The sequence below is a fragment of the Desmodus rotundus genome, chromosome 8, assembly GCF_022682495.2.
Source record: "Desmodus rotundus isolate HL8 chromosome 8, HLdesRot8A.1, whole genome shotgun sequence".
Taxonomy (NCBI): domain Eukaryota; kingdom Metazoa; phylum Chordata; class Mammalia; order Chiroptera; family Phyllostomidae; genus Desmodus; species Desmodus rotundus.
In genome coordinates, this window is record NC_071394.1 from 79,944,528 (window position 1) to 79,970,357 (window position 25,830).

Here is a 25,830-nt window from a genome sequence, read left to right on the forward strand (position 1 = left end):
TCCATGTTTTTGAGTGTTTTGCGGTTTTTTCCTTGAGATTTGTTTCTAGGTTCAGTCCCTTGTGGTCAGAGAAAATGCTTGATATGATTTCAATTTTTTTAAACTTGCTGAGGCTTGTTTTGTGTACTCTCATGTGGTCTATGTTAGAAAATGTTCCATGTGCATTTGAAAAGAATGTGTATTTTGCTTCTGTGGGATGAAAGGCTCTGTGTATATCAGTTAAATCCATTTCACCTAGGGCACTGTTCAATGCCACAATATCTTTGTTGATATTTTGTTTGGAAGGTCTACCCATCTTTCACAGTGGGGTATTAAATCCCCTACTATAATTGTGTTGCTGTCAATATCTTTCTTGAAGTCCTCCAAGATTTTCTTTATGTATTTGGGTGCTCCTATGTTGAATGCATATATATTTATTTATTTATTATTATTTTTTTTAATTTATTTATTGTTATTTAATTACAGTTGTATGCCTTTTCCCCCATCCCTTCACCCCACCCCAGGTGAACCCACTTCCCTCCCCCCTCTCCACCCTCCCCCTTGGATTTGTTCATGTGTCCTTTATAGTAGTTCCTGTAATCCCCTCTACCCACTGTCCCCGCCCCCACCCCCGCCCTTGCTATTGTTACATTATTCTTAACTTCAATGTCTCTGGTTATATTTTGTTTGCTTTTTCCTTCTATTGCTTATGTTCCAGTTAAAGGTGAGATCATATGGTATTTGTCCCTCACTTCCTGGCTTATTTCACTTAGCATAATGCTCTCCAGTTTCATCCATGCTGTTGCAAAGGGTATAAGCTCCTTCTTTCTCTCTGCTGCGTAGAATTCCATTGTGTAAATATACCATAGTTTTTGGATCCACTCGTTTGCTGATGGGCACTTCGGTTGCTTCCAGTATTTGGCTATTGTAAATTGTGCTGCTATGAACATTGGGGTGCACAGATTCTTTTGGATTGGTGTTTCAGTGTTCTTAGGGTATAATCCCAGCAGCGGAATTACTGGGTCAAAGGGCAGATCCATTTTTAGTTTTCTGAGGAAATTCCATATTGTTTTCCACAGTGGCCTCACCAGTCTGCATTCCCACCAACAGTGCACTAGGGTTCCCTTTTCTCCGCATCCTCTCCAACATTTGTTTGTGGATTTGTTTATGTTGGCCATTCTGACTGGTGTGAGATGATACCTCATTGTGGTTTTAATTTGCATCTCTCTGATGGCTAGTGATGCTGAGCATCTTTTCATATGTCTCTGGGCCTTCTGTATGTCTTCCTTGGAGAAGTGTCTGTTCAAGTCCTTTTCCCATTTTTTAATTGGGTTGTTTGTCTTCCTGGAGTGGAGTCGTGTGAGTTCTTTATATATTTTGGAGATCAGGCCCTTGTCTGAGGTATCATTGGCAAATATGCTTTCCCATATTGTTGGTTCTCTTTGTAATTTGGTGCTGTTTTCTTTAGCCATGCAGAAGCTTTTTATTTTGATGAGGTCCCATTTGTTTATTCTTTCCTTTATGTCCCTTGCTTTAGGGGATGTGTCTGTGAGGATGTTGCTGCGTGGAATGTCTGAGATTTTCCTGCCAATGTTTTCCTCAAGGACTTTTATGGTGTTACGGCTTATATTTAAGTCTTTTATCCATCTTGAGTTTATTTTCGTGTATGGCGTAAGTTGGTGATCGAGTTTCATTTTTTTGCACGTAGCTGTCCAGATCTCCCAACACCATCTGTTGAAGAGACTGTTTTTGCTCCATTTTATGCTCCTGCCTCCTTTGTCAAATATTAATTGATCGTATAGATTTGAGTTTATTTCTGGGCTCTCTATTCTGTTCCATTGGTCTATGAGCCTGTTTTTATGCCAGTACCAGGCTGTTTTGATTACCGTTGCCTTGTAATACAGTTTGATATCAGGTATTGTGATACCTCCTGCTTTGTCCTTCTTTCTCAAAATTGCTGCTGCTATTCGAGGTCGTTTATGGTTCCATATGAATTTCTGCAATGTTTGTTCTATATCTGTGAAATATGTCATGGGTACTCTAATAGGGATTGCATTGAATCTATAAATTGCTTTGGGTAGTATGGCCATTTTGATGATGTTAATTCTTCCAATCCATGAACATGGTACATGCTTCCATTTGTTTGTATCTTCCTTAATTTCTTTCTTCAGTGTTGTGTAGTTTTCTGAGTACAGGTCTTTTACCTCCTTGGTTAGGTTTATTCCTAGGTACTTTATTTTTCTTGTTGCTATATCGAATGGGATTTTTTTCCTGATTTGTGTTTCTGCAGTTTCGTTGTTGGTGTACAGGAATGCCTTTGATTTCTGGGTATTGACTCTGTATCCAGCTATTTTGCCAAATTCATTTATTAGGTCGAGTAGTTTTTGAGTGGAGTCTATAGGGTTTTCCATGTACACTATCATGTCGTCTGCAAACAGTGACAGTTTCATTTCCTCCTTTCCAATTTGGATGCCTTTTATTGCTTTTTCTTGTCTGATTGCTGTGGCTAGGACTTCCAATACTATGTTGAATAGGAGTGGTGAGAGAGGGCATCCTTGTCTTGTTCCTGATCTTAGTGGGAAAGCTCTAAGTTTTTGTCCATTGAATGTGATGCTGGCTGTAGGTCTCTCATATATGGCCTTAATTATGTTGAGGACTGCTCCCTTTATTCCCACTTTGCTGAGTGTTTTTATCAGAAATGGGTGCTGTATCTTATCGAATGCTTTTTCCGCATCTATTGATATGATCATGTGATTTTTGTCTTTGCTGTTGTTGATGTGATGTATTATGTTTATTGATTTGCGAATATTGTACCATCCTTGCATCCCTGGGATGAATCCCACTTGGTCATGGTGGATGATCTTTTTAATATATTGCTGGATGCGGTTTGCTAATATTTTGTTGAGAATTTTAGCGTCTATGTTCATCAGCGATATTGGCCTGAAGTTTTCTTTCTTCGTTGTGTCTTTATCTGGTTTTGGGATTAGGATGATGTTGGCTTCATAAAAAGAGTTTGGGAGTCTTCCATCAGTTTGGATTTTTTCGAATAGTCTGTGAAGGATAGGGGTTAGTTCTTCCTTAAATGCTTTGTAGAAATCTCCTGTGAAACCATCTGGTCCAGGGCTTTTGTGTGATGGGAGTTTCTTGATGACTGCTTCAATTTCCTTTGCTGATATTGGTCTGTTCAGGTTTTCTGCTTCTTCTTCAGTCAGTTTTGGAAGATTATATTTTTCTAGAAATGTGTCCATTTCATCTAGGTTTTCAAATTTCTTAGCATATAGGTCTTCATAGTAATTTCTTACGATCCTTTGTATTTCTGTGGTATCAGTTGTAATCTCTCCACTTTCATTTCTAATTCTGTTTATTTGGATCCTCTCTCTTTTCTTCTTGATAAGCCTACTTAAAGGCTTGTCGATTTTGTTTATCTTTTCAAAGAACCAGCTTCTGGATTCATTGATCCTTACAATTGTGCTTTTAGTCTCTATGTCATTTAGTTCTGCTCTGATCTTGGTTATTTCCTTCCTTCTGCTTGCTCTGGGCTGTCTTTGTTGTTGTTCCTCCAGTTCTTGTAGGCGTAGGGTTAGGTTGTTTGTGTGAACTGTTTCTAACTTCTTAAGGTAGGCCTGTATTGCTATGAACTTCCCTCTCAGGACTGCCTTAGCTGTGTCCCATAGGTTTTGGGTTGTTGTGAGTTCGTTTTCATTTGTTTCCAGGAAGTTTTTGATTTCTTCCCTAATCTCGTTCTTGACCCATTCATTGTTTAATAGCATGCTATTCAGTCTCCATGATTTTGAGTGTTTTGGGTTTTTACCCTTGGGGTTGGTTTCTAGTTTCAGACCCTTGTGGTCAGAGAAGATGCTTGATATGATTTCAATTTTCTTGAATTTGTTGAGGCTTGCTTTGTGTCCTATCATGTGGTCTATCTTTGAAAAAGATCCATGGACACTTGAAAAGAATGTGTATTTTGCTTCTTTGGGATGAAAAGCTCTGTATATATCAGTTAAGTCCATTTCCTCTAGGGTATTGTTAAGTGACACAATATCTTTGTTAATCTTTTGTTTGGAAGACCTGTCCATTTTTGATAGTGGGGTGTTAAAATCCCCTACTATAATTGTGTTGCTGTCAATATCTTTCTTGAAATCCTCCAAGATTTTCTTTATGTATTTGGGTGCTCCTATGTTGGGTGCATATATATTTATAATGTTTATGTCTTCTTGGTGGATTCTTCCTTTGAGTATTATGAAGTGACCTTCTGGGTCTCTCTTTATGGCCCTTCTTTGGAAGTCTATTTTGTCTGATATGAGTATTGCTACCCCTGCTTTTTTTTCCTGTCCGTTTGCTTGGAAAATTTGTTTCTAGCCCTTCACTTTCAGTCTGTGTAAGTCTTTTGTCCTGAGATGGGTTTCTTGTAGGCAGCATATGTGTGGGTCATGTTTTCTTATCCATTCAGCTGTTCTATGTCTTTTGATTGGAGCATTTAATCCATTTACATTTAAGGTTATTATCGATAGGTAGTTATTCATTGCCATTATTTCCTACCTGTGTTCCTCTGTCTTTCTCTTTTCCTTCCTTTCCTTAAAGCAGTCCCTTTAGCATCTCTTGCAGAGCTGGTTTGGTGGAGCTGTATTCTTTTAGACTTCTTTTGTCTGGGAAGCTCTTTATTTGGTCTTCTATCTTGATTGAGAGCCTTGCTGGGTAAAGTAGTCTTGGTTGGAGGCCTCTGGTTCTCATTACTTGGAATATTTTTTGCCATTCTCTTCTGGCTTGGAGCGTTTCCATTGAGAAGTCAGTTGCTAATCTTATTGGGGCTCCCTTGTATGTTACTTCCTTTTTCTCCCTTGCTGCCTTTAAGATCCTCTCTTTGTCTTGGAAATTTGCCATTTTAATTATGATGTGTCTTGCAGTGGGTCTCTTTGGGTTCCTCTTGTTTGGGACTCTCTGTGATTCCTGGATTTGGGTGACTTTTTCTCTCCTCAGATTAGGGAAATTTTCCATCATTACTTTTTCAAACAGGTTTTCTATCCCTTGCTCTTCTTCTTCTCCTTCTGGTATTCCTATTATACGGATATTGTTACGTTTCATGTTGTCCTGCATTTCCCTTATTGCCTCTTCATTCTTTCTGAGCCTCTTTTCCTTTTCTTGCTCCTTCTGGGTGTTTTTTTCTACTTTATCCTCCAGCTCGCTGATCCGATCCTCTGCTTCATCAAGTCTGCTTTTAATTCCTTCTACTGTGTTCTTCAATTCAGAAATTGTATTCTTCATTTCCGCTTGGCTCTTGTTGATATTTTCTATTTCCTTTTTCATGTTGATATAGTTTGCAGTGAGTTCATTGTAGTTTCCTTGTAGTTTCTGGTAGTTCTCTTTGAGCTCAGAGAGCTCAGTGATCTTCCTGATGACCATTGCTTTGAACTCAGTATCTGATAGTTGACTTGCCTCTTTTTCGGTTAGTATTCTTTCTGAGACTTCCTCCTTTCCTTTCATTTGGGAATTGTTTCTTTGTCTTCCCATTGTTTGTGAGGCTCTTCTTGTTGGCCTCTGCTTCTTAAATTGCTTTGTTCTGAATCCCTGGGTTTATGATATGAACTTCTATGGTAGAATGCCAATGGGATTCGGTGGTGCTGTCTCCTTACTCTCCTGTGCTCACTGGTCTTGAGCTGACGTTTATGTGTTTAACACGGTCTAACTCTAGTCTTTTCAGCACTCCAGGTTTTGTTGTCGCACCTGTGGGAAAAATAGAAAGGGGGGGAGAAAGAAAAGGAAAAAACAAACAAACAAACAAACAAAAAAAAAAAACCAAAGATGGGAAGGAGGGAAAAAGGAAATAGGAAAGGAGGAAAGGGAGGAAGGAGGGAAGAAGGATTAAAGAAAGATCGGAGGCAAGATAAGAAGGAATTTTAACAAAAATTAAAACATAGAAATAGATAAAAGAAGGCAGGAAGAAGACATAAAAATGGTAAAGGATGGGAGGAAGAAGGAATGAAAGAAAAAAAAGAGAGAGAGAGGAAGAAGGAGTTCAGGGGGAAAGGAAAAGGGGAAAAAAAAAAAAAGGGAAAAAAAAAAATCTTCTGTTGGCTTTAAACCGTTCAGGTTATTTCTGCTGTTGTCCTGTCTGTGCAATGGGAGGGGGTGGTTGGAAGGATTGGTTTCACTTTTCTTCCTTCCTGGGTCACACTCTTCACTGTTTTGTAGGTGTGGTCCCTGGCAGGCAATCAGGCCGTTGATCAGCCAATCCAGCAGCTTTGTTCTTGGGACTCTCGAGTGGCCGCTCCAGCCGCTTTGGCTCCGGACGCGTGCGCGCGCAGCAGGGGAATCCAGCCGCTTCGGGTTTGTGACGTTATTTGGGCTCTGAGCGCGCAGCCGGCCGACCAATCGAGCCGCCCAGGCTAGGGAGGCTGGCGCGCTGCAAGCTGCTGGTTCAGCCGCCTTGGTGTTACGACTCTCGCCAGCCCCTTTGTGCTTGGGAAGTGCGCATCCAGCCAGCCCTACGCTTGGTGAGCGCGCAGCCCGCCGCGGAGCCAGAGGCTCTACGCTTGGGGGCCCGATCCAGCCGCCCAGGGCTTGAGACTCTCGGGTGGGTGGGGCCGCCCTGGGACCGAATCACGCGGTCCTCGGTTCCGAGGTTTTGGGTCTGTGGGTGGAGCAGCTAGTCTCTGCTCCAAAAGATCTCGGAGGTTTCAGGTGTGGGCGCCCCTCCGGGGTTTCATGTATGGGCCCCGTTCGCTAATCTGCGCGCGCGCTACCGCGTGCAACCGGACCTCAGGTGAGCGCCGGTGCTGCTTATCCCGCGTTCCCCGTTCGCAGTCCAGGGGCGGAGGGGGGAGGGGCGCCAGGGGCCTCGGCCACCACCGAGAGTTCTCTAACTAGCCCCTGAGTGTCTCTATTTTCTTTTTCTTTTTGAGAAATTCCTCCTTTTCAAGCCCCCCTGGTCCAATCAAGCACCTGGCTGCTCACAGCGCAGCCTGGCCCTCTCCCAGGACTCCTGCAGCAGCCCCTGCGCCAGGGCTGGCGCCTCTGCAGCCCTTGTACCGCGCGGTCCCGGGTCCCGGGGACCTTATTGTCCTTGAGCACTCTTCTTACCGTCAGATCTTTCAATGTCCTCTATCTTTGGTCTCTAATCTTCGTATATGCTGGAGTACTGTTGGCTGTTCGCTCTGCTCCTCAGATCAGCTAGGTATTTCCCTGGCGCTGAGGGGAAGTGGATTCCGCTCCCACCTATGTTGCCGCCATCTTCATGCATATATATTTACAATGTTTATGTCTTCTTGGTGGATTCTTCCTTGGAGTATTATGAAGTGACCTTCTGGGTCTCTCTTTATGGCCCTTCTTTGGAAGTCTATTTTGTCTGATATGAGTATTGCTACCCCTGTTTTTTTTTTCCTGTCCATTTGCTTGGAAAATTTGTTTCCAGCCCTTCACTTTCAGTCTGTGTAGGTGTTTTGTCCTGAGGTGGTCTCTTGTAGGCAGCATATGTGTGGGTCATGCTTTCTTATCCATTCAGCTATTCTTTGTCTTTTGATTTAAGCATTTAATCCATTTGCATTTAAGGTTATTATTGATAGGTACTTATTCATTGCTGATTTTTTGTATCTATGTTCCTCTCTTTCTCTCTGTTTTCCTTCCTTTCCTTAAAGGAGTCCCTTTAGTATCTCTTGCAGAGCTGGTTTGGTGGAGGTGTATTCTTTTAGACTTCTTTTGTCTGGGAAACTCTTTATTTGGCCTTCTATCTTGATTGAGAGCCTTGCTGGGTAAAGTAGTCTTGATTGCAGGCCTCTGGTTCTCATTACTTGGAATATTTGTTGCCATTCTCTTCTGGCTTGGAGTGTTTCCATTGAGAAGTCACCTAACAACCTTATTGGGGCTCCCTTGTATGTTACTTCCTGTTTCTCCCTTGGTGCCTTTAAGATTCTCTCTTTGTGTTGGAATTTTGTCATTTCAATCATGACGTGTCTTGAAGTGGGCCTCTTTGGGTTCCTCTTGATTGGGACTCTCTGTGTTTCCTGGATTTGGGTGACTTTTTTCTCTCATCAAATTAGGGAATTTTTCCATCATTATTTTTTCAAACGGGTTTTCTATCCCTTGCTCTTCCTCTTCTCCTTCTGATATCCATATTATATGGATATCATTACATTTCATGTTGTCCTGCATTTCCCTTAACCCCTCTTCATTCTTTCTGAGCCTCTTTCCCTTCTCTTGCTCATTCTGGGTGTTTTTTTCTACCTTGTCCTCCAGTTTGATGATCTGGTCCTCTGCTTCATCAAGCCTGCTTTTGATTCCTTCTACTGTGTTCTTCAGTTCAGAAATTGTATTCTTCATTTCCTCTTGGCCCTTGTTGATAGTTTCTATTTCCTTTTTCATGTTGATATAGTTTGCAGTGAGTTCAGTGTGGTTTCCCTGTAGTTTTTGGTAATTCTGTCTGAGCTCATTAAGCTTCCTTATAACCAATTCGTTGAACTCAATATCTGATAGTTTACTTGCCTCTTTTTCATTTAGCATTGTTTCTGAGACTTCCCGCTTTCCTTTCATGTGGGGATTGTTTCTTTATCTTCCCATTGTTTGTGAGACTCTTCCTGATAGCCTCTGCTTCTTAAGTTGCTCTGTTCTGACCCCCTGGATTTATGGTGTACACTTCTGTGGTAGAATAGCTGTGAGATTCAGTGGTACAGTGTTCTTGATCTCCAAAGCTTACTGGCCTTGGGGTGTGGTTTATGTTGGCTCTGTGTTTATCTTTGGTTTTTGGTTGTTGTTGGGTCTTTCTTTGGTGGGTCCTTCCCACCAGCTGGTTACCTGAGGGTCAGTCTGTCCCCTACCTCTTGTTTTCTGTTGTGCAGGTGTGGGCAGGTTGTGTTGGAGCTGGTTCTTCCATGTGTACAAGGTTTTGAGGCTTTTCTCTTGCTCTTGTTCAGTTGTTTGTTCTGAGTAATTTCTCTACTATTTAGTTGTATTTCCAGATAGATCCTGGGGTGAGTTAGTGTGGCTTCCACTCCCTCCTTCTCCTTCTTCTGTTCTTAGCTGTTGGTGTTTCCTTTGTTGGTGGGTTTCCTCTTCCAGGAGCTAACCTGGTGTTCACAGCTTCTACCTACTCTTTTTTGTGATAGGTTGTCAGGGGAAGGCGAAATGGTTTAAGACAGCAGGAGTGTATTATATGATATTTAATGTACCAGCCCTTAGAGAAGAGATAGGAGATCCTTTGGATATGTGTAGTGTTAACTGTGATAATTCACCCACCTAGCTACTTTTTAGAAAGGGTGGAAAGAAGATAAGGCTCTTGTTGCGGGTGGGGAAGGATTGTGAGTTGGGTCTAGAAAGCTGTGATCTTGTGGGAGGTCAGATTATGTGGTAAAGTGAGAGTAAAGGGTAGAAAATAGGTGTAATGTATGACAGAATGGAGTTAACCGCACCAGTAATAAAGTTCAGGAAACAGTGACCTGGGCTGAGATTTGGGAGGGGTTCTGTATAGTATTTACAAATGTATGGAACAGCTGTTATTTACAATGGTAATGGAGCAACAATCATATGATAGAATCTATGTGATCTGGATAACTAGAATAGGGATATAGGTCTTAGAGTAGTGTGCTAATGGAACACAAGTGAAGTGAAAGACAGTTAATTAACAATACACTATGAAAGAGAGAACAAGGGGAAACCAGTCAAACGATATAAATTAACCAGTCAAGTGAAGAAGAGTAAACAGAAAGAAGAGAAATACAAAAATACTAATAAAATGAGTGATGTAAGAATAATGTAAAAAAACACAAATATACAATAACTTGCAAGTTGTCTGGAGTAGCAAAGTAAAATTTGTTTCACTGTTGCAGCTGTTGGGATGCCCCCTCTTTGGGTCCAACTCTGGTCTTTTCACAGTTCCAGGTTTTATTGTCTCACTTGTGGGAATTAAAAAAAAAAAAAGATGGAAGGAAGAAGAGATATAAAGAAAGAGAAAGAAGGAGTAGAACAAGAAAGAAGAGAGGAAGAAGGTGTTAAAAGAAAGAAAAAAAATAAATAATTACTTTAAAAGAGAGAGAGAGGGAGAGAGAGAGAGAGAGAGAAAGAGAGAGAAAACCAAGCCTGCTGGCTTCAAACTGGCCAAGCCAGTTTTGCTGGTCTTTTTGGCTTCAGCCAACTCAGGGGGCCTAGCACAGCTCTTCTCTGTTTAGGACCAGCACTTGGGTAGCCACCGGTCCAGCTCTCCAGCAGCCCCCGGACCCACAGGGTCAGGCACTCACCCTCCTCTGGGATATGGGTGCATGCTCAGGTCCTTCTGTGATGCACATCCTCCCTGTTGCTTCACATTTGGGCTGGATGTCCCCCAAACCCCTGTGGGAGTGCCAGGCAGCCGGTGGAGAGAAGACTGGAGCTGTTGCTGCAGGAGAATTCCCCAAACTGCCCCCAAGTGTCTTTTTCTTTTTGAGAAAATCCTCCTGCTCAATCCTGCCTCTCCATACAAGGGAGGGCCTGACCTCTCACACAGCCCACCTCACCATCTAGACTGGGGACTGTCCGGGTCAGGGCCCCACACGACCCAACCCTCAACTCTCCCCTTCTGGTGCCCACAGTCTCCCTGTGTTTACCACTTTGTCCTTATTCCCCTCCCTGCGACTTCAAGCAACCAGGTCTCTCTCAGTGCTGCTCAAGCTTCATTTGGGAGGGGAGGGAGCCGTTAACCTGTCTTTCTCCCAGGAGTCCTGTGGCAGGCCCTTGGGCACGAGCCTGGGTCTGCAGTTGCCCTGGTCCCCAAGCTGGTCCCAGGGACCTTTTTGTCCTGAAGCAATCCCCTTACTGTTTTTTTCAGTGTTCTTTATACTTTTTGGTCTCCTATCTTCATAAACACTGGGGTACCGTTGGCTGTTCACTTTGTTGCTCAGTAGATCGATCGGCTAGGCATTTCACCCATGTGCAGGGGGAAGTGATCTCTGCTCCCACCTATCTCGCTGCCATCTTGAGAATCTCCTATGGCCTTTGTTTTGAAGTCTATTTTGTCAGGCAGAAATATTGCTACCCCAGCCTTTTCTTTTCTGAATTTTGAATATTTATTTATATATTAATTGTAATTATTCTTGACTTAATCTTTATTGTATTTTTCCCATTGCCTTTTAGTTCCCTTTTACCCTCGACCCCCAGGAATTACCACACTGTTGTCCATGAGTCCTTTTTCCTTTTTGCTCAATTCCTCCATCCCCTAACCTCCCCATCCAGCTGTCATCCTGGTCTCCATCTGTGAGTCTGTCCCCATTTTCCTTATTAGTTCAGTTTGTTCATTAGATTCTACATATGAGTGAAATCATATGGTATTTGACTTTCTCTGACTGTCTTATTTCACTTAGCATAATGTTCTCCAGGTCCATCATATTGACACAAAGGATAAAATTTTTATCTTTTTTTTAGCCAAGTATTATTCCATTGCTTAAATGCCCCATAGTTGTTTTATCCACTCATCTACTGGTAGATACTTGGGCTGCTTCCATATCTTGGCAATTTTAAATAATGTTGCAATGAACATAGGGGTACTTATGTTTTTTTTGAATTGGTGTTTAGGATTTCTTTGGATTATTATCAGAAGTGGGATTGCTGGGTCAAAAGGTAGATCCATTTTGAATTTTTTGAGATATTTCTATACTGCTTTCCACAATGGTTGCACCAATCTACATTCCCACCAAGAATGCAAAATGGTTCCCCTTTCTCCACATCCTTGCTAGCACTTGTTGTTTGACAATTTATTGATGACTGCCATTCTGACAGGTGTGAGATGATACATCATTCTGGTTTTAATTTGCATTTCTCTTATGATTAGTGATGCTGAGCATTTTTTCATATATCTGTAGGCCATCTAAATGTCTTCTTTGGAGAAGTCTCTATTCAGATCATTTGCCACTTATTTATTTATTTATTTTTTTGGTGTTGAGTTTTGTAAGTTCTTTATAAATTTTTGATATTAATACCTTATCGGATGTGTTGGTGAATATGTTCTCCCATTCTGTGAGTTGTCTTTTTATTTTGCTGATGTTTTACTGTGCTATGCAAAACTCTTTAGTTTGATGTAGTCCAATTTGTTTATTTTTTCTTTTATTTCCCTAGCCTGGGGAAAAATATCTGATAAAATATTGCTATTAGCCATGTCCGAGATTTTGCTTCTTATGTTTTCTTCTAGGATTTCTATGGTTTTGGGTATAACATTCAAATGTTTGATCCATTTTGAATTTATTCTTTTATGTGGTGTAATAAGGTGGTCTAGTTTCATTTTTCTGTGTGTATCTATCCAATTTTCCCAACACCATTTATTGAAAAAACTATCCTTAGCCCATTGTATGTGCTCACTTCATCTGTCAAATATTAATTGACTATAAAGTTGTGGGTTTATTTCTGGGCTCTCTATTCTGTTTCCTTGATCTATGTGTCTGTTTTTATGCCAGTACCAGGCTCTTTTGATTACTATGGTCTTATAGCATAGTTTGATATTAGGTAGTATGTTTCCTCCAACTTTGTCCCTCTTTCTCAGTATTGCTGTTGCTATGCAGAGCCTTTTGTGCTTCCATATACATTTTTGAAATATTTGTTCTAGTTCTGTAAATATGACATTGGAATATTGACAGGAATGGCGTTGAATATAGATTGTTTGGGGTAGTATGGACATTTTAATGATGTTAATTCTTCCTATCCATGAACATGGTATGTACTTCCACTTATTTGTATCTTCTTCAATTTCTTTCTTCACTGTCATATTTTTCTGAGTATAGGTCTTTCACAACCTTGGTTAGGTTTATTCCTAGGCATTTTATTCTTTTTGTTGCAATTGTTAATGTGATTATTATCTTAAATTCCTTTTCTGTTAGTTTATTATTGGCATATAAAAATGCAACTGATTTCTGGATATTAATTTTGTATCCTGCTACTTTGCTGAATTTACTCATCAGTTCTAGTATTCCTTGGTGGAATCTTTGGGGTTCTATATTACAGTAACATGTCATCTGCAAATAAAGACAGTTTTACTTCTCCCTTTCAAATTTGGATGCCTTTTATTTCTTCTTCTTGTCTTTTTGCTATGGCTAGGACTTCCAATACTATGTTGAATAAGTGAAGTGGAAGAATTACCTGTCTTGTTCCTGATCTTAAGAGGAATGCTTGTAGTTTTGCCCATTGAGTATGATGCTGGCAATGGGTTTGTCATATATATACCTTTATTGTGTTTAGGTATGTTCCCTCTCATCCTACTTTGCTGAGTGTTTTTATCATAAATGGGTGCTGGATTTTATCGAAAGCTTTTTCTACATCTATTGATATGATCATGTGGCTTTTATCCTTCATTTTGTTTATATGGTGAAATGCATTTATTGATTTGTGAATGTTGTACCAACCTTGTGTTCCCAGAATAAATCCCACTTGATCACGTGTATCATCTTTTTGATGTGTTGCTGTGTTTGGGTTGCTAATACTTTTTTGAGGATTTTGGTGCCTATATTAATCAGAGATATTGGCCTATAATTTTCTTTCTTTACAGTGTGTTTATCTGGTTTTGGAATTAAGATAATACTGGCCTTGAAAAATGAGTTTGGAAGCCTTCCCTTCTCTTGAATTTTATTAAATAGATTGAGAAAGCAAGGTATTTGTTCTTCTTGGAAAGATTGGTAAAATTCACCTGTGAAGTCATTTGGTCTTGGACTTTTGTTTCTTGGGAGTTTTTTGATTACTGCTTCAATTTCAGTTGGTGTAATCTGTCTATTCAGGTTTTCTGCTTCTTCCTGATTCAATTTTGGAAGATTGTATGATTCTAGAGATTTACCCATTTTGTCCAGGTTATCAAGTTTGTTCACATATAGTTGTTCATAATATTCTCTTACAATCCTTTGTATTTGTTTGGTGTCAGTTGTTATTTCCCCTCTTTAATTTCTGATTTTATTTATTTGGATCCTCTCTCTTTTTTTCTTCATGAGTCTGGTTAAAGGTTTATTAATCTTGTTTATGTTGTCAAAGAATCAGCTATTGGGCTCATTGATATTCTATATTTTTTTAGACTCTATTTTGTTTAATTCTACTCACTTTGGGCTTTGTTTATTGTTCTTGTTCAAGTGCCTAAGTGTAAATTTAAATTTTTATTTGAGCTTTTTCTTGTTTTTGAGATAAGCCTGTAAACTCTATGATTTTCCCCCTTAGGATTGCTTTCCCTGTTGCCCATATTTTAGACTGTTGTATTCTCATTTTGATTTGTTTCAAGATTTCTACCTTGATCTCATTGTTGAAATTCATTGTTTAATAACATGTTATTTAGCTGTCATACCTGTGTGTATTTTTCAGTGTTCCTCTTGTGATTGATTTCTAGTTTCATAGCATTGTGGTCAGAGAAAATGCTAGGTATGATTTCAATCTTCTTAAATTTATTGAGATTAGTTTTGTGTCCTAATATGCGGTGTATTCTAGAAAGCATTCCATGTACCCTTGACAAGTATTTATACTCTGCTGCTTTAGGGTGAAATGCTCTGAAGATATCAAATCCATTTGATCTAGTGTGTTGTTTAAAGCCGCTGTCTCCTTATTGATTTTCTGCCTCGACGATCTATCCATTGAAGTCAAAGGGTGTTAAAATCCATGACTATGACTTTATTTCTGTCAATCTGTCCCTTTATATATCAACATTTGCTTCACATATTTAGGTCCTCCTATGTTGGGTGCATAGTCACATAAATGTTTACTATGGTTATATCCTCTTGTTGGATTGTTCCCTTTATCATTATGTAGTGTCCTTTTTTTTTTGTCTCTTAGTATAGCAGTGGTTTTAAAGTTTATTTTGTCAGATATAAGTACTGCTACTCTGGCATTTTTTTCCTTTGTGTTTGCATGGATTATTTTTTCCATCCCTCACTTTTAGGCTGTGTGTATGTTTCTCTCTGGGGTAGGTCTTTTAGAGGAAGCATATATGATATATGTGGGTCTTGTTTTCTTATCTATTCAGGTACCCTATGTCTTTTGATGGGAACATTTAAGTAATTTATATTTAAGGTGATTATTGGTAGATCAGTATTAGTGCCATTTTATTGTTAGACTATTTTCCTATTTTTTTTCTTTCTCATTTTCTTCTTCTTCTTAAAGCAAGCCCTTGAACATTTGTTGCCATTCTGGTTTGGTGTTAAGAAACTCTTTTAGCTTTGTCTTGTCTGAGAAGCTCCTTATTTCTCCTTTAATTTTAAATGATACTGTTGCTCAGTAAAGTAGCTTTTTATCACCTTGAATATTTCACGCCACTCCCTTCGGCCTGAAATGTTTCTTTTGAGAAATCGGATGAGAGTCTAATTGATGCTCCCTTGTATGTAACTACCTCCTTTTCTCTTGTGGCTTTTAGGATTCTCTCCTTGTCTTTAAGCCTTGTTATTTTAGTTATGATGTGTCTTGGTGCAGGCTTCTTTGGGTCCAACTTGTTTGGGACTCTGTGAGATTCCTGGACATGTGTCTTTTTCCTTCATGAGATTAGGGAATTTTTGGTCCTTATTCCTTCAAATACGTTCTCAATCCCTTGCTCACTCTCTTCTAATATTCCCATAATGCTGATGTTTTTATGCTTCATGTTGTCCAAAATGTTTCTTAAGCTCTTCTCATTTTTTAAAATTATTTTTTCTTTTTGCTGCTCTGCCTGGGTGTTTTTTCTACCTTGTCCTCCAAGGTAGACACATTTGATCCTGTGCATCATCTAAGCTACTGTTTATTCCCTCCAGCATGATATTTATATTTGATATTGCATTCTTTATTTCTAACTGGTCCTTTTTAATGGTTTCTATGTCTTTTTTTTCATGCTGTTGATTATCCTTATAATCATTACTCTAAACTCTCTATCTGATAAATTGCTTGCCTCCATTTCATTTAGTTTTTCTTCTGGAGAATTCTCTTGCTCTTTCATTTGGGATCTCTTTCTTTGTCTTCCTAATTTGGGTGCTTCTTGTATTTGTTTCTATGTATTAGGTAGATCCGAAAGACTCTGGTGTAGGCCTTTGTCAGATGTTGCTTGTGACTGACCCTGGTCAACTGTTTGTAGTTATCAGTGATCACTCATGTGGCTCCTTCTGCTGTTCCTGTTTGTGGGCAGAAAGAACTAAGCTGTGCACCAATGCTGGCTATTATCAGCACTGGGATCTGGGGAGGGTCAGCTGAATCACTTGGAGGGAAGTGATCTACCTGACAAAGATGGCCTGTCCAGTATGGGGAATGACACAGCACAGAGATCCTGGCAGCTCTTCCTTCAGTATTCTCTGCCCATAGCTTCCAGCCCCAGACTCTCCTCATGTGTCTCTAGTCCACTCTGCCCACCCTCTGCTGGATCCCAGGGTAACTGGCTGCAAGTGGAATTTTTTTGTGTTGGCCCTTTAAGAGGCTCTTTGCTATCTATCCCTATCAGACAGAAACCCTGCTGCTTTTCACTGTTGAATGCTATCTGGATTCCTTTCTGCTTTGGTACTGTAGGCTGGGGAGCTCAGCTTGGGGTTTAGACTCCATGCTTTTGAGGGGGAACCTGTTAGCCACTGAAATATCCCTCCAGAACTGCAACTGCTGCCTGTGGGAGCCCAGCCAGTACTCTTGTGCCTCTTCCACACTCCCTACCAGTCTCTTGTGGTGAAGTGGTTTCTTCCATCTGTCTGTGATTGTAAGGCTTCTCTCTAGCTAGTGTTCAGTTGGTTATTCAGGACGATTTCTCTAGAATTTAATTGTAATTCCAGTTTGGTCCTGGGAGGAGGTTAGTGTAGTTTCCACCTACTCTTCTGCCATCTTGATCCTTTACTACCCCAGCCTTTTTTTGTCTTAATTTGTGTGGAATATTTTTTCATCCCTTCCCTTTCAGCCTGTGTAAATCTTTTGCTCTGATGTGGGTCTCTTGTAGACAGTATATGTTTGGGTCATGTTATCTTATCCATTCAGCTATCCTGTATCTTTTGATTGGAGCATTTAATCCATTTATGTTTAAGGTTAATATTTATAGGTACTTATTCACTGCCATTTTTTTTCCTTTCTACCTGTGTTCCTCTCTCTCTCTCTCTCTCTCTCTCTCTCTCTCTCTCTCTCTCTCTCTCTTCTTCTTAAAGCAGTCCCTTTAGCATCTCTTGCAATGCTGGTTTTGTGGACATGTACTCCTTAATTTTTTTTGTTTTTGTTTTTTGTTCTGGGAATGTCTTTATTTCACCTTCCATTTTAAATGAGAATCTTGCTGGATAGAGTAGTCTTGGTTGCAGGTCCTTGCTCTTCATTACTTGTAATATTTCATGCCAACTTTTTTCTAGCCTGTATTGTTTCTCTTGAGAAATCAGCTGACAGCCTTATTGGAGTACCCTTGTAGCTAACTACCATATATTGTTGTATATAACGCATACCCATGTTTTTGGCCAAAACATTCAGGAATAAAATCTTTTGTTTTAATTTTTAATTCAATTTTTTACTTATTTATATTTAGAAACAAAACTGATTATTGTATTCCAGAGTGTTATTTTGCATATGGATGTCATTATTGCTTTCTAGAATTACACTTTTAATGTTTAAGCATAAATAAAAGAATTAAAAACATTTATATAGATAATAGAATTAGTACTACCATGTTAATGTCCATCATTATTTTTCTCTCAAGAATTTGTGCAAAAAAGTGTGCATTACACATGGCAAAATATGGTAATTGTTTCTCTCTTGCTGCCTTTAAGATTCTATCTTTGTCTTTAAACTTTGTCATTTTAATTGTGATGTGTCTACATGTGGGCCTCTTTGGATTCATCTTGATTGGGACTCTCTGTGCTTCATGAACTTGTGTGACTTTTTCCTTCTCCAAGTTATGGAATTTTTCTGTTGTTATTTCTTCAAGCATGTTTTCTATCCCTTGCTCCCTTTCTTCTCTTTCTGACCTCCTAACAATGTGAATATTATTACGTTTTATGTTGTTCCCTGAGCTCTCTTAAACTTTTCTAATTCTCTTTAAGTCTTTTTTTCATTTTGTTGCTCTGAGTTTTTTTATACCTTATCTTCCAAATCATTGATTTGATCTTTTGCTTCTTTTTGCCTGCTTTTAATTCCTTCCAGTGTATTCTTCATTTCAGTAATTGCATTCTTCATTTCTGTCTGGTTCTTATTCACAGTTTCTATGTCCTTTTTCATGCTGATATAGTTTTCTCTAAGTTCCTTGTAGTTCTTAGTTCCTTGAGCATCCTTATAACCATTACTCTGAATTCAATGTCTGATCATTTGCTTGTCTCAGTTTCATTTAGCTCTTTTTCTGGGGATTCTTCCTTTTCTTTTGATTGGGGTTGTTTATTTGTCTCCCCATTTTTGTGCACTCTCTCTCTCTCTTTTTGTTTCTTTGTTTTAAGTAGATCTGCTTTGACTCCCTGTCTTTTGGGGTAGCCTTATTGTGGAGGAGTCCTGTGGGACCCAGTAGTGCAGACTCCTTGATGTCTTGATTGGAGATCAATGAGATCTTCGTGTAGGTTATGTGGGCTCTTCTGTTGTATTTCAGTCCTGGTTGTTTTTGGCTTGTTCATTTGTGGGGTCTCCCCTCTGACTGGCTGACTGAGAGGCTCAACCCTACCATGTCTTGTATGCTGTTGTGCAGGTACTGGCAGAACAGAGCAAAACAATAGATAAAAATTAAACCAAAGGGTCCAGGAGTATGTCAGCAAATGACCGAAGTCACTCACAGATCTGCTGCTGTCTGCCTCCTCCTGCTGGCCTGCTGTCATGTCATCCTTAGACTAGTTGTAGATCCAATTGTTTCTGAGAGGGTTTCTGGTGGGATTGGGGGGATGGGACTTCTAGATCTCCTGTGGCAGGTGCCTTTCACACTTCAGGGAAGATGGTTGGTGTATTCCTTCACCCCTGAGCTATTGGTTTGAATCTGTTCAGGAGTATTTCCCTGTACTCAGCAGGGTGGGGACCCCAGAGTCCAGGTTTTGGGTGTGCTGGAAACTGGGTGGGTGTTTCTATGGCTCTCCCATGAGGGGGAAGTCTGTTTCTTGGGAGATTATATGGTATGGCTGTGCCCTTCAGTCAGTCTCTGACACCCTTGAGTCTGCTGCTCACTCCTCAATAGGGGTTAAGATGCAGGATGGGAGAAAAGAAAGAAAAAAAGGGAAAAACCCACACAAAACAAAACAAAAGAACGAACCACATAAAAGTGGGGAAAAAAAGATGCAGGGTGGAAGGAGCAGGATTGCAGAGTGTGGGGGGGTAAGTGATATCCCACAGGCTAGGGTAATTGCTTTCCACCTGGGAGGGGCTTGCTCTTCTCAAGCAAGATGGCAGCTGAGGAATCCAGGTATATCCTGGCACCAAAAGCCCCACAGATGTTCCCCCATGTTTCTCCCCAGTGCCTCTCATATTAGATTCTCCTTGCAAGACTGCAGTCCATGCTGCCTTCCCTTTGCTGGGGCCCAAGGTGAGTGGTTGAGAACATAAGACCTGTGTTTTGGCTCCTTCAAGAACTAAGAAATAGAAAAGAATAGTGGCTTTGTCTCCTGCAGGCCTTGTCTCTCCCCAGCAGAGACAAACCCTGCATCCTTTTACTTCTGGGTGCTACGTGGTCTGCTGATTCTAGGACTGGCACTCTGTGTTTGGGAGCTTGGTTTGTGTTCCCCACTTTCCTCCTTCCAAGGGGAAGCTTCCACTGCTGCATCACTGCCTTGGCCCTCTGCCATTGTGAATGGGCCAGTCCCTTTAATGACCTTACCCTTCCTACTGGCTGTGGTGTTTTCTTTTTTCCCCATCTTTATTTAAGAGCCTCTTTTTCAGGTAGTCTTTGTTTTATTTCAGGTATCTAGTCTTCTCTTTAGTTTATTTCCAATTTGGTTCTGGGAGGAGGTGGGCGATATATCCTCCTACTCTGTTGCCATCTTTTTTTCCTCTCCTTTTTGTAATGAGCACAAAATAACTTATTTTCTACTTAGCTGGAGAATTAAATCAGAGTTTGAAATTTTGTGCTAATTTCCTCAAAATAACTCTGTGTGACTCCATGTACTTTAATAACATCCTCTTGGCATTGGCAGTGGTAGTTCAGCTCCTCCTTTTTTTTTAATCCTCTGGAGACTTTCCAGTGTTGGAGGGTGAACACAATAAGCTTTCTCCTACTTCTTATGATGAGATTCTGCCTTGGAAGAAATCTTTTCTTCTAACTTCTACTTTTCACATGTATTTATTTCACAGTGCCAATCCTTGTTAGTTTGGCATGATTGTTCCTTAACCGAAACAGAGCTAAATGCTCCCCTTAGCCAGAAGATATGGCTGAGAAACCCATTAATGACCTCTCTTTTGCTTCGGTCCTAGTCCTGAATTTTCTAAACAAACTCCAAGACACAAAAGCTGGGTTTTTGCATATGTTGTGAATTTTGGAAGCTTAGTCATTGAGTTAAGAGATTTTCTGGGTTGATGTTCTTTTTGAAATGCAATGCCAAGCTGTCATTCTTTAAAAATGAAATTTGGATAAAGATGGAAGTTTTATAAATATGATGCCAGCTAACATTTGGGCCCCCACATATGCTTTATTTGTGAATAACTACTTCTACCCATCACCTACCTCTAATTAAGTTTTATATTTTCATAATTATCTTTTAAGTCTTAAATATTACTTATTTCTATAAGCTGTCTTTTATTACCATAACTGGCTTAGTTCTCCTGGATATGAGCTCACATTATAAGTTCTACTTCCCCTGTCAGACACTTATTAGATTCTGTTATAACTGCCTATTTAATTGCTGGTCTTTTTCTGAGTGGTTGATTTTTGTGTAGCAACCTCTTCTATAGTGCTAGGTCCATACTGGATACTCAATATACTTGAATAATGAATAAATGAATGTATGAAGCAGATACTAGATTTTTAAAAATGTTTTTACCAAACACCTGGTTGCTCAGGGTCACATTGACCCATTTCAACTGAACTTTGTGTCAATGCTGTTATATTAGGGTTGTCTTCAAGTCTTTGCTCTGCGGTCACATTGTTTATTGCTATATCCCTAATGCCTCCAACTAAACCTGGGACTTAATTTGTATTCAATAGATGTTTTTAAAATGTTGAGTACCTGGTAATGATAGGAATAATGTACATTTATTATAGTGCTTTATTAATTACAAAATACTTTCAAAATATTTTCTTTTTAAATATTTTGCCTAAGGTCACACAATTAGCATGCATTGAAGGCAGGATGTGATCCATGCTTTTTTTCTATTATGCCAAGATGCTTTGTCTAGAAACGGGGTGCTCTGGAAGGAAATCAAAGGGGTCTCTTTGTTCCACCAAAATGCTTCCTTCTGTGTGTCACACTTTGACCAGTCTCAGACATATTGTGATGTCATCTTTACTGAGTTAAAATGTCCATACTCTTGCCTTTTCCAGGATGATTTATTACTTAAAACATGTACTTTAAAAAAGTCAGGTCCTTCTGAAATAATTTTCTTCTAAAAGGTTGCCAAAAGAATGGATTATGAAAGCCTAAAGATGATTGCAGCTGGACATATCTATGAAATGGCAATTTCAGTATTTGATGACCTACATCCTTCCCATACAGGTAAGCTTGATAAACTTTTCAGGGAACATTAAATAAGGTACTTTAGACACTTCACTTTAGTTTTTAAAATGTAAAGATTCATTATTTCTGGGACAGTATTCTTAAGTCAGGCAAAGAAGGAAAGAGATAATTAAATAGACTCATGTTGGAAGTTATCATTAGATCCAGGAAGTCTTTTTCAACTGCTACCAGCACCTTCAGAAATACACACTTTCTTAAACACAGCTCTGCCTGGAGTTCTTTGGTGCTGAAAGTGGCAGAGGATGTGTAGATCCCACCCTTCATGCTTGACACTTAAATGCCTTTATGTCTAGTGTCTTAGTCTATTTAGGCTGCTATAACAAAATACTCTAGTTGGAGTGGCTTATAAACAATAGAAATTTATTTCTCAGAGTCTGGAGGTGGGAAAGTGCTAGCAGATCTGGTGCCTGGGGAAATTCACTTCCTAGGTCATAAGTATCTGTCTTCTCACTGTAGCTTCACATGGCAGAAGGCATGGGGGAGCTCCCTGGGGTCACTTTTGTAAGGGCTCTAATCCTATTTATGAGGATTCCACTCTTACAATCTAATTACCTCCCAAAGGCCCCACCTCCAAATACCATCATATCAGGAACATAGGTTTTAACCTATGAATTTTGGAGGGACACAAATATTCAGTCCATAACATTTAGTAATGCCAAACATCTCTTATTTGGAAAGACCCAGATATTGGGTGACATGAAGTATAAAACATACATACAGGTATTTGAATGCTTTTTTTGGTGTTTAATTGGAATTATTTTACATGATATAGGTAGATCCATTATTAATGCAAACCACAGGACACTTGCCAAGTTCCACAGCTCATTACTTTTATGAAAGGGCAAAGAATGGTCAGCCCCTTTGCCATTTGGTCTTCTCATAACTATTGCACCATTTTTGGTTAGGCTGTGTTAGCTAGAATTGGTCTTTGGTACACTGAGATTAAATCCACGCAGATGGCATGGTCACAGTCTTTTGACATGTATGGAATTAACAGCCTGTTTTTTGCTAGTTGTAAAACACCCTAAGGCACAGATATGATTGTGTGCTGTAGACCCAGAGCAGGATGTGTAGCTAGTGAGTAAGATTAGCCAGCCATTTGATACCTACTTCTCTCTGTTTCTTGTTGTACAAATGAGAACTCACACTGAGTGCCCCAAGGGGTCATTTACATGTCCAGCTACACCTTACCACACTTTAAGAGTAAATTTGTTGCTATTGAGGTATTTGTGAAAATAGGGATTCACAAAAATTTCTGGATACATCTGTTATTAATATCAGGTGTCTATTGTATCTGGAATATATGGTAATAAGTAATCTAGTAGGTGACTGGCATCAAAGACATTCAAGAAGATGTGGGTTTTGGGTTGTGAACACAGGCTTAACAGTAAAATGTCAATACTTGGTAAGAGAGGGCCTAGAATAGGAGTGGTGCTTGGGTTTTATCTCTTTTGCCAACTCTGATCTGTTGGTAGTGTTTGCCTGGTCATTGACTTGAGAAGGATTCTGAGGTTGCATCTAGGAGTGGGAAAGTACTTTGTCATGGACGTAGGAAGGCAGACTGATGGTATGTGTGTACAGGTTTGCAACCAAAGGGAACTTAATGCTGAACTTCGAGCAACAGATCTAAAGTTCTTTAAATCCCTCTTGATTAACAGATATAAGAGTTTTAATGGGGCTGAGTTTACAAATGTGATTTTTAGACTTATGTGACCCACCTCTGTTGAGAAGTGATGTGTAAGGAACAGGGACACATCATGACAAGCATACCAGTATGCCCAGAAGTGTTCCTGTTGTGTTTTCTCTGCTCACTACTGGTAGAGTTTTATTGTTCTGTGTAAAAGCCTATTACATAGTCTGATTGGTCTTTTAGGAAGAATGCTTTTTCTTGCATTTCTTGTTTTAATCCTGTTGACATAACTAATCAAATAAAGAATCTGTTCCTCTCACCAGATTTGAGCCTTTCTCCAATACAGAGAGGAAAAAAAATCACAGTAATAATCCATACCTCTCTGGTCCTCACACACCAACATATTCACAACTGCTCATGAAGGGAGCTTTTAACAGCCCAAACATGGTTCGGTCTTTTTTTGTAGGCCAGGTAATTAGCACAGTTTTGAGTCTTTATGCATGCAGTAGAAAATCATGGTAACAGCAAAGCTGGAAACAACACTTGAATAGGATTTAGTGAAGGAAACGCAGAGGCTTTCACATAAATCACTTGTCTCCATTGAACAGTGCTTCCTAACCTTTCTTGGTGGCTGTGGATACATTTGAGATGCTGATAAAAACTCTAGACCCTGTTCCTAGAAAAATACACACAATCATAAATACTAAAATACAAAGAATGCCACAGATTCTCTAAAGTTGAATGTTTTATAGATCCCAGTTTAAAATTTCTTGTTTGACACATTTGGCAAAGATTTTATGGAGCTAAAATATACAAGTGTTCTCCAGAATATGATTTCTACAAGACAATCCACTAAATAAAAATTTCATGGTCAAATAACTGTAGATAGCAATGCATAACTAGGACATTCAAAATACAGAATGATATATCAAAAACCCTATGAAGTCTCACCAGAAAGAAACCTTTTAATCTTTGTTTAGCTAAGCATTTGCACTTGACATATTAAGCCTCTCAGAGGAGATATTTTGGGAGGTGTTAGCAGACTCAATTAAGTTCAATACCCACTCCACAACTTACTAGCTGTGTGAGTTAGCAAACCACTTGACTCTGAGAACCTCAGTTTCCTCATCTGTAAAATGGGGATAAACACTACTACTAATGCCTTGCATAATAAATTTTATTTTTATTACAAAAAGTTTCTTCTTCGCAATTTGCTTGCTTTTATGTTTAGTCATCAAATTCCTTCTTTTTGACTACTTTCTAGTTAGTTTGAGCCTGTTGGTCTGAAATATAATTCCTTTTCTATGGCATAAGATTCCTTTTCTATGGCATACTGTACACAAACATCTGGCAGAGATGAGTAAAACATGCTATTTTTACTAACTTTTTATAGTGTAAGAAAACCTTCTTGGGCATAATCTCACTTTGCCTTCACACTCTGTGAAAAGTGGAAGATTGAAACTGATGTTATTCCTTTTTTATTGATGAAAGAACTGGGCCTCTGAGAAGTTAAGCTAGTTAAAGACCATAAAACATATGTCAAAGCCACTCCTTGAACATGCATTTTCTGAATCTCCTTGCATTTCACCTCCTAAGATATACAGTAAAAGCAGAATGTAGAATGTCGTATGCTGGGTTGAGAGTGACGCCCTAAGAAATTCTCTAATTGAAGAGATTGTACTCATAAAAAACACAATAAACTCTCCTCTGTAAAATGTAAAACTATACATTTATATGTGCTATATGTGATATACACACATATATCACTATTGCATAAAATATAACATGCAGGCATTATATATTTTTGACTAATTGCTTTGGCTAGACTTCATCTGTGTTCCTTGAGAATGAAGTCACAGGACAGGGATTATTTGGGACCAGACAGAATCCCATCGTAGTTTCAAAATCCTCCAGCAAGCCTGTTGCTGGGGGCATATTTAGCTTTTCTGTAGACTAAAACCACCAGCATAACAAAGCATTTATTCACTGTTAACTTTACAGTAACTGTGACGATCATTGTACAGATTGCTCCAGCCAATGATTTCAGCCCTGTGTTTAAAGCTGCATACTATTCATTCTCTGTTCCGGAAACATCAAGAGGTGAGAGATCGCCCTTCCATGGTGTTGAAGCACAAGGAAAATTCTACTAGGTCACAAATGAGTGACCAATGGAAAGATGACAAAACACAAGGAGGTGAGGGAGCTTTATGGGGCTCCAGACCTTCATAAAATTTGAAATTGGCAATGACCTCAGTGTATCATCCTGACAGTTACCCAAGGGCTCCCTTGTGATTTGATGTAAGATCTCAGATTTCTGTAATGGACAAATAAATGTGATTATTATTTTATTCCATTTCTCTTCTCTCTTGCCTCTGAATTAGGTACAAAGTAAAGATAGTAGAGGGACAATGTGGCCATTGTCCATGCAATTTATATCCTGTGAACTCTGAAGTCAAATTTCAGGACTGGAGTCAAGATCTTGATCAGGGACCTTTCTGAGCCGTGAGTTAGAAATGAATTAGGACATATTTACTAGCATAAACCAAGAATGTTAGATTTAGAGGGACAGCAGAGATAATGCTTGTATCTTTTGTCAATCCAAGGGAGGAACATATCCCTTCGTCAGCATCTCTGGATGGTGGGTCCTCCAGGCTTAGCTTACATACTTCAAGTTGTGTGCTGAAGTCAAAT

The 25,830-nt window shown here is 39.5% G+C and overlaps 1 protein-coding gene across 6 annotated transcripts in view; it reads left to right on the top strand.

The window, feature by feature from the left end:
* The window catches only part of LOC123479381 (cadherin-related family member 3), a 110,316-nt gene that overhangs the window by 57,160 nt on the left and 27,326 nt on the right, over positions 1-25,830 (top strand). For 5 of the 6 annotated variants that reach the window (XM_045192296.2, XM_045192297.2, XM_045192295.2 and 2 more), the window contains 2 exons: positions 21,386-21,488; positions 25,141-25,239. In XM_045192296.2, coding sequence (XP_045048231.2) covers positions 21,386-21,488; positions 25,141-25,239 — 202 coding nt within the window. The remainder of the gene's footprint in view (positions 1-21,385; positions 21,489-25,140; positions 25,240-25,830) is intronic. The other variant, XM_045192298.3, reaches the window with a different exon arrangement.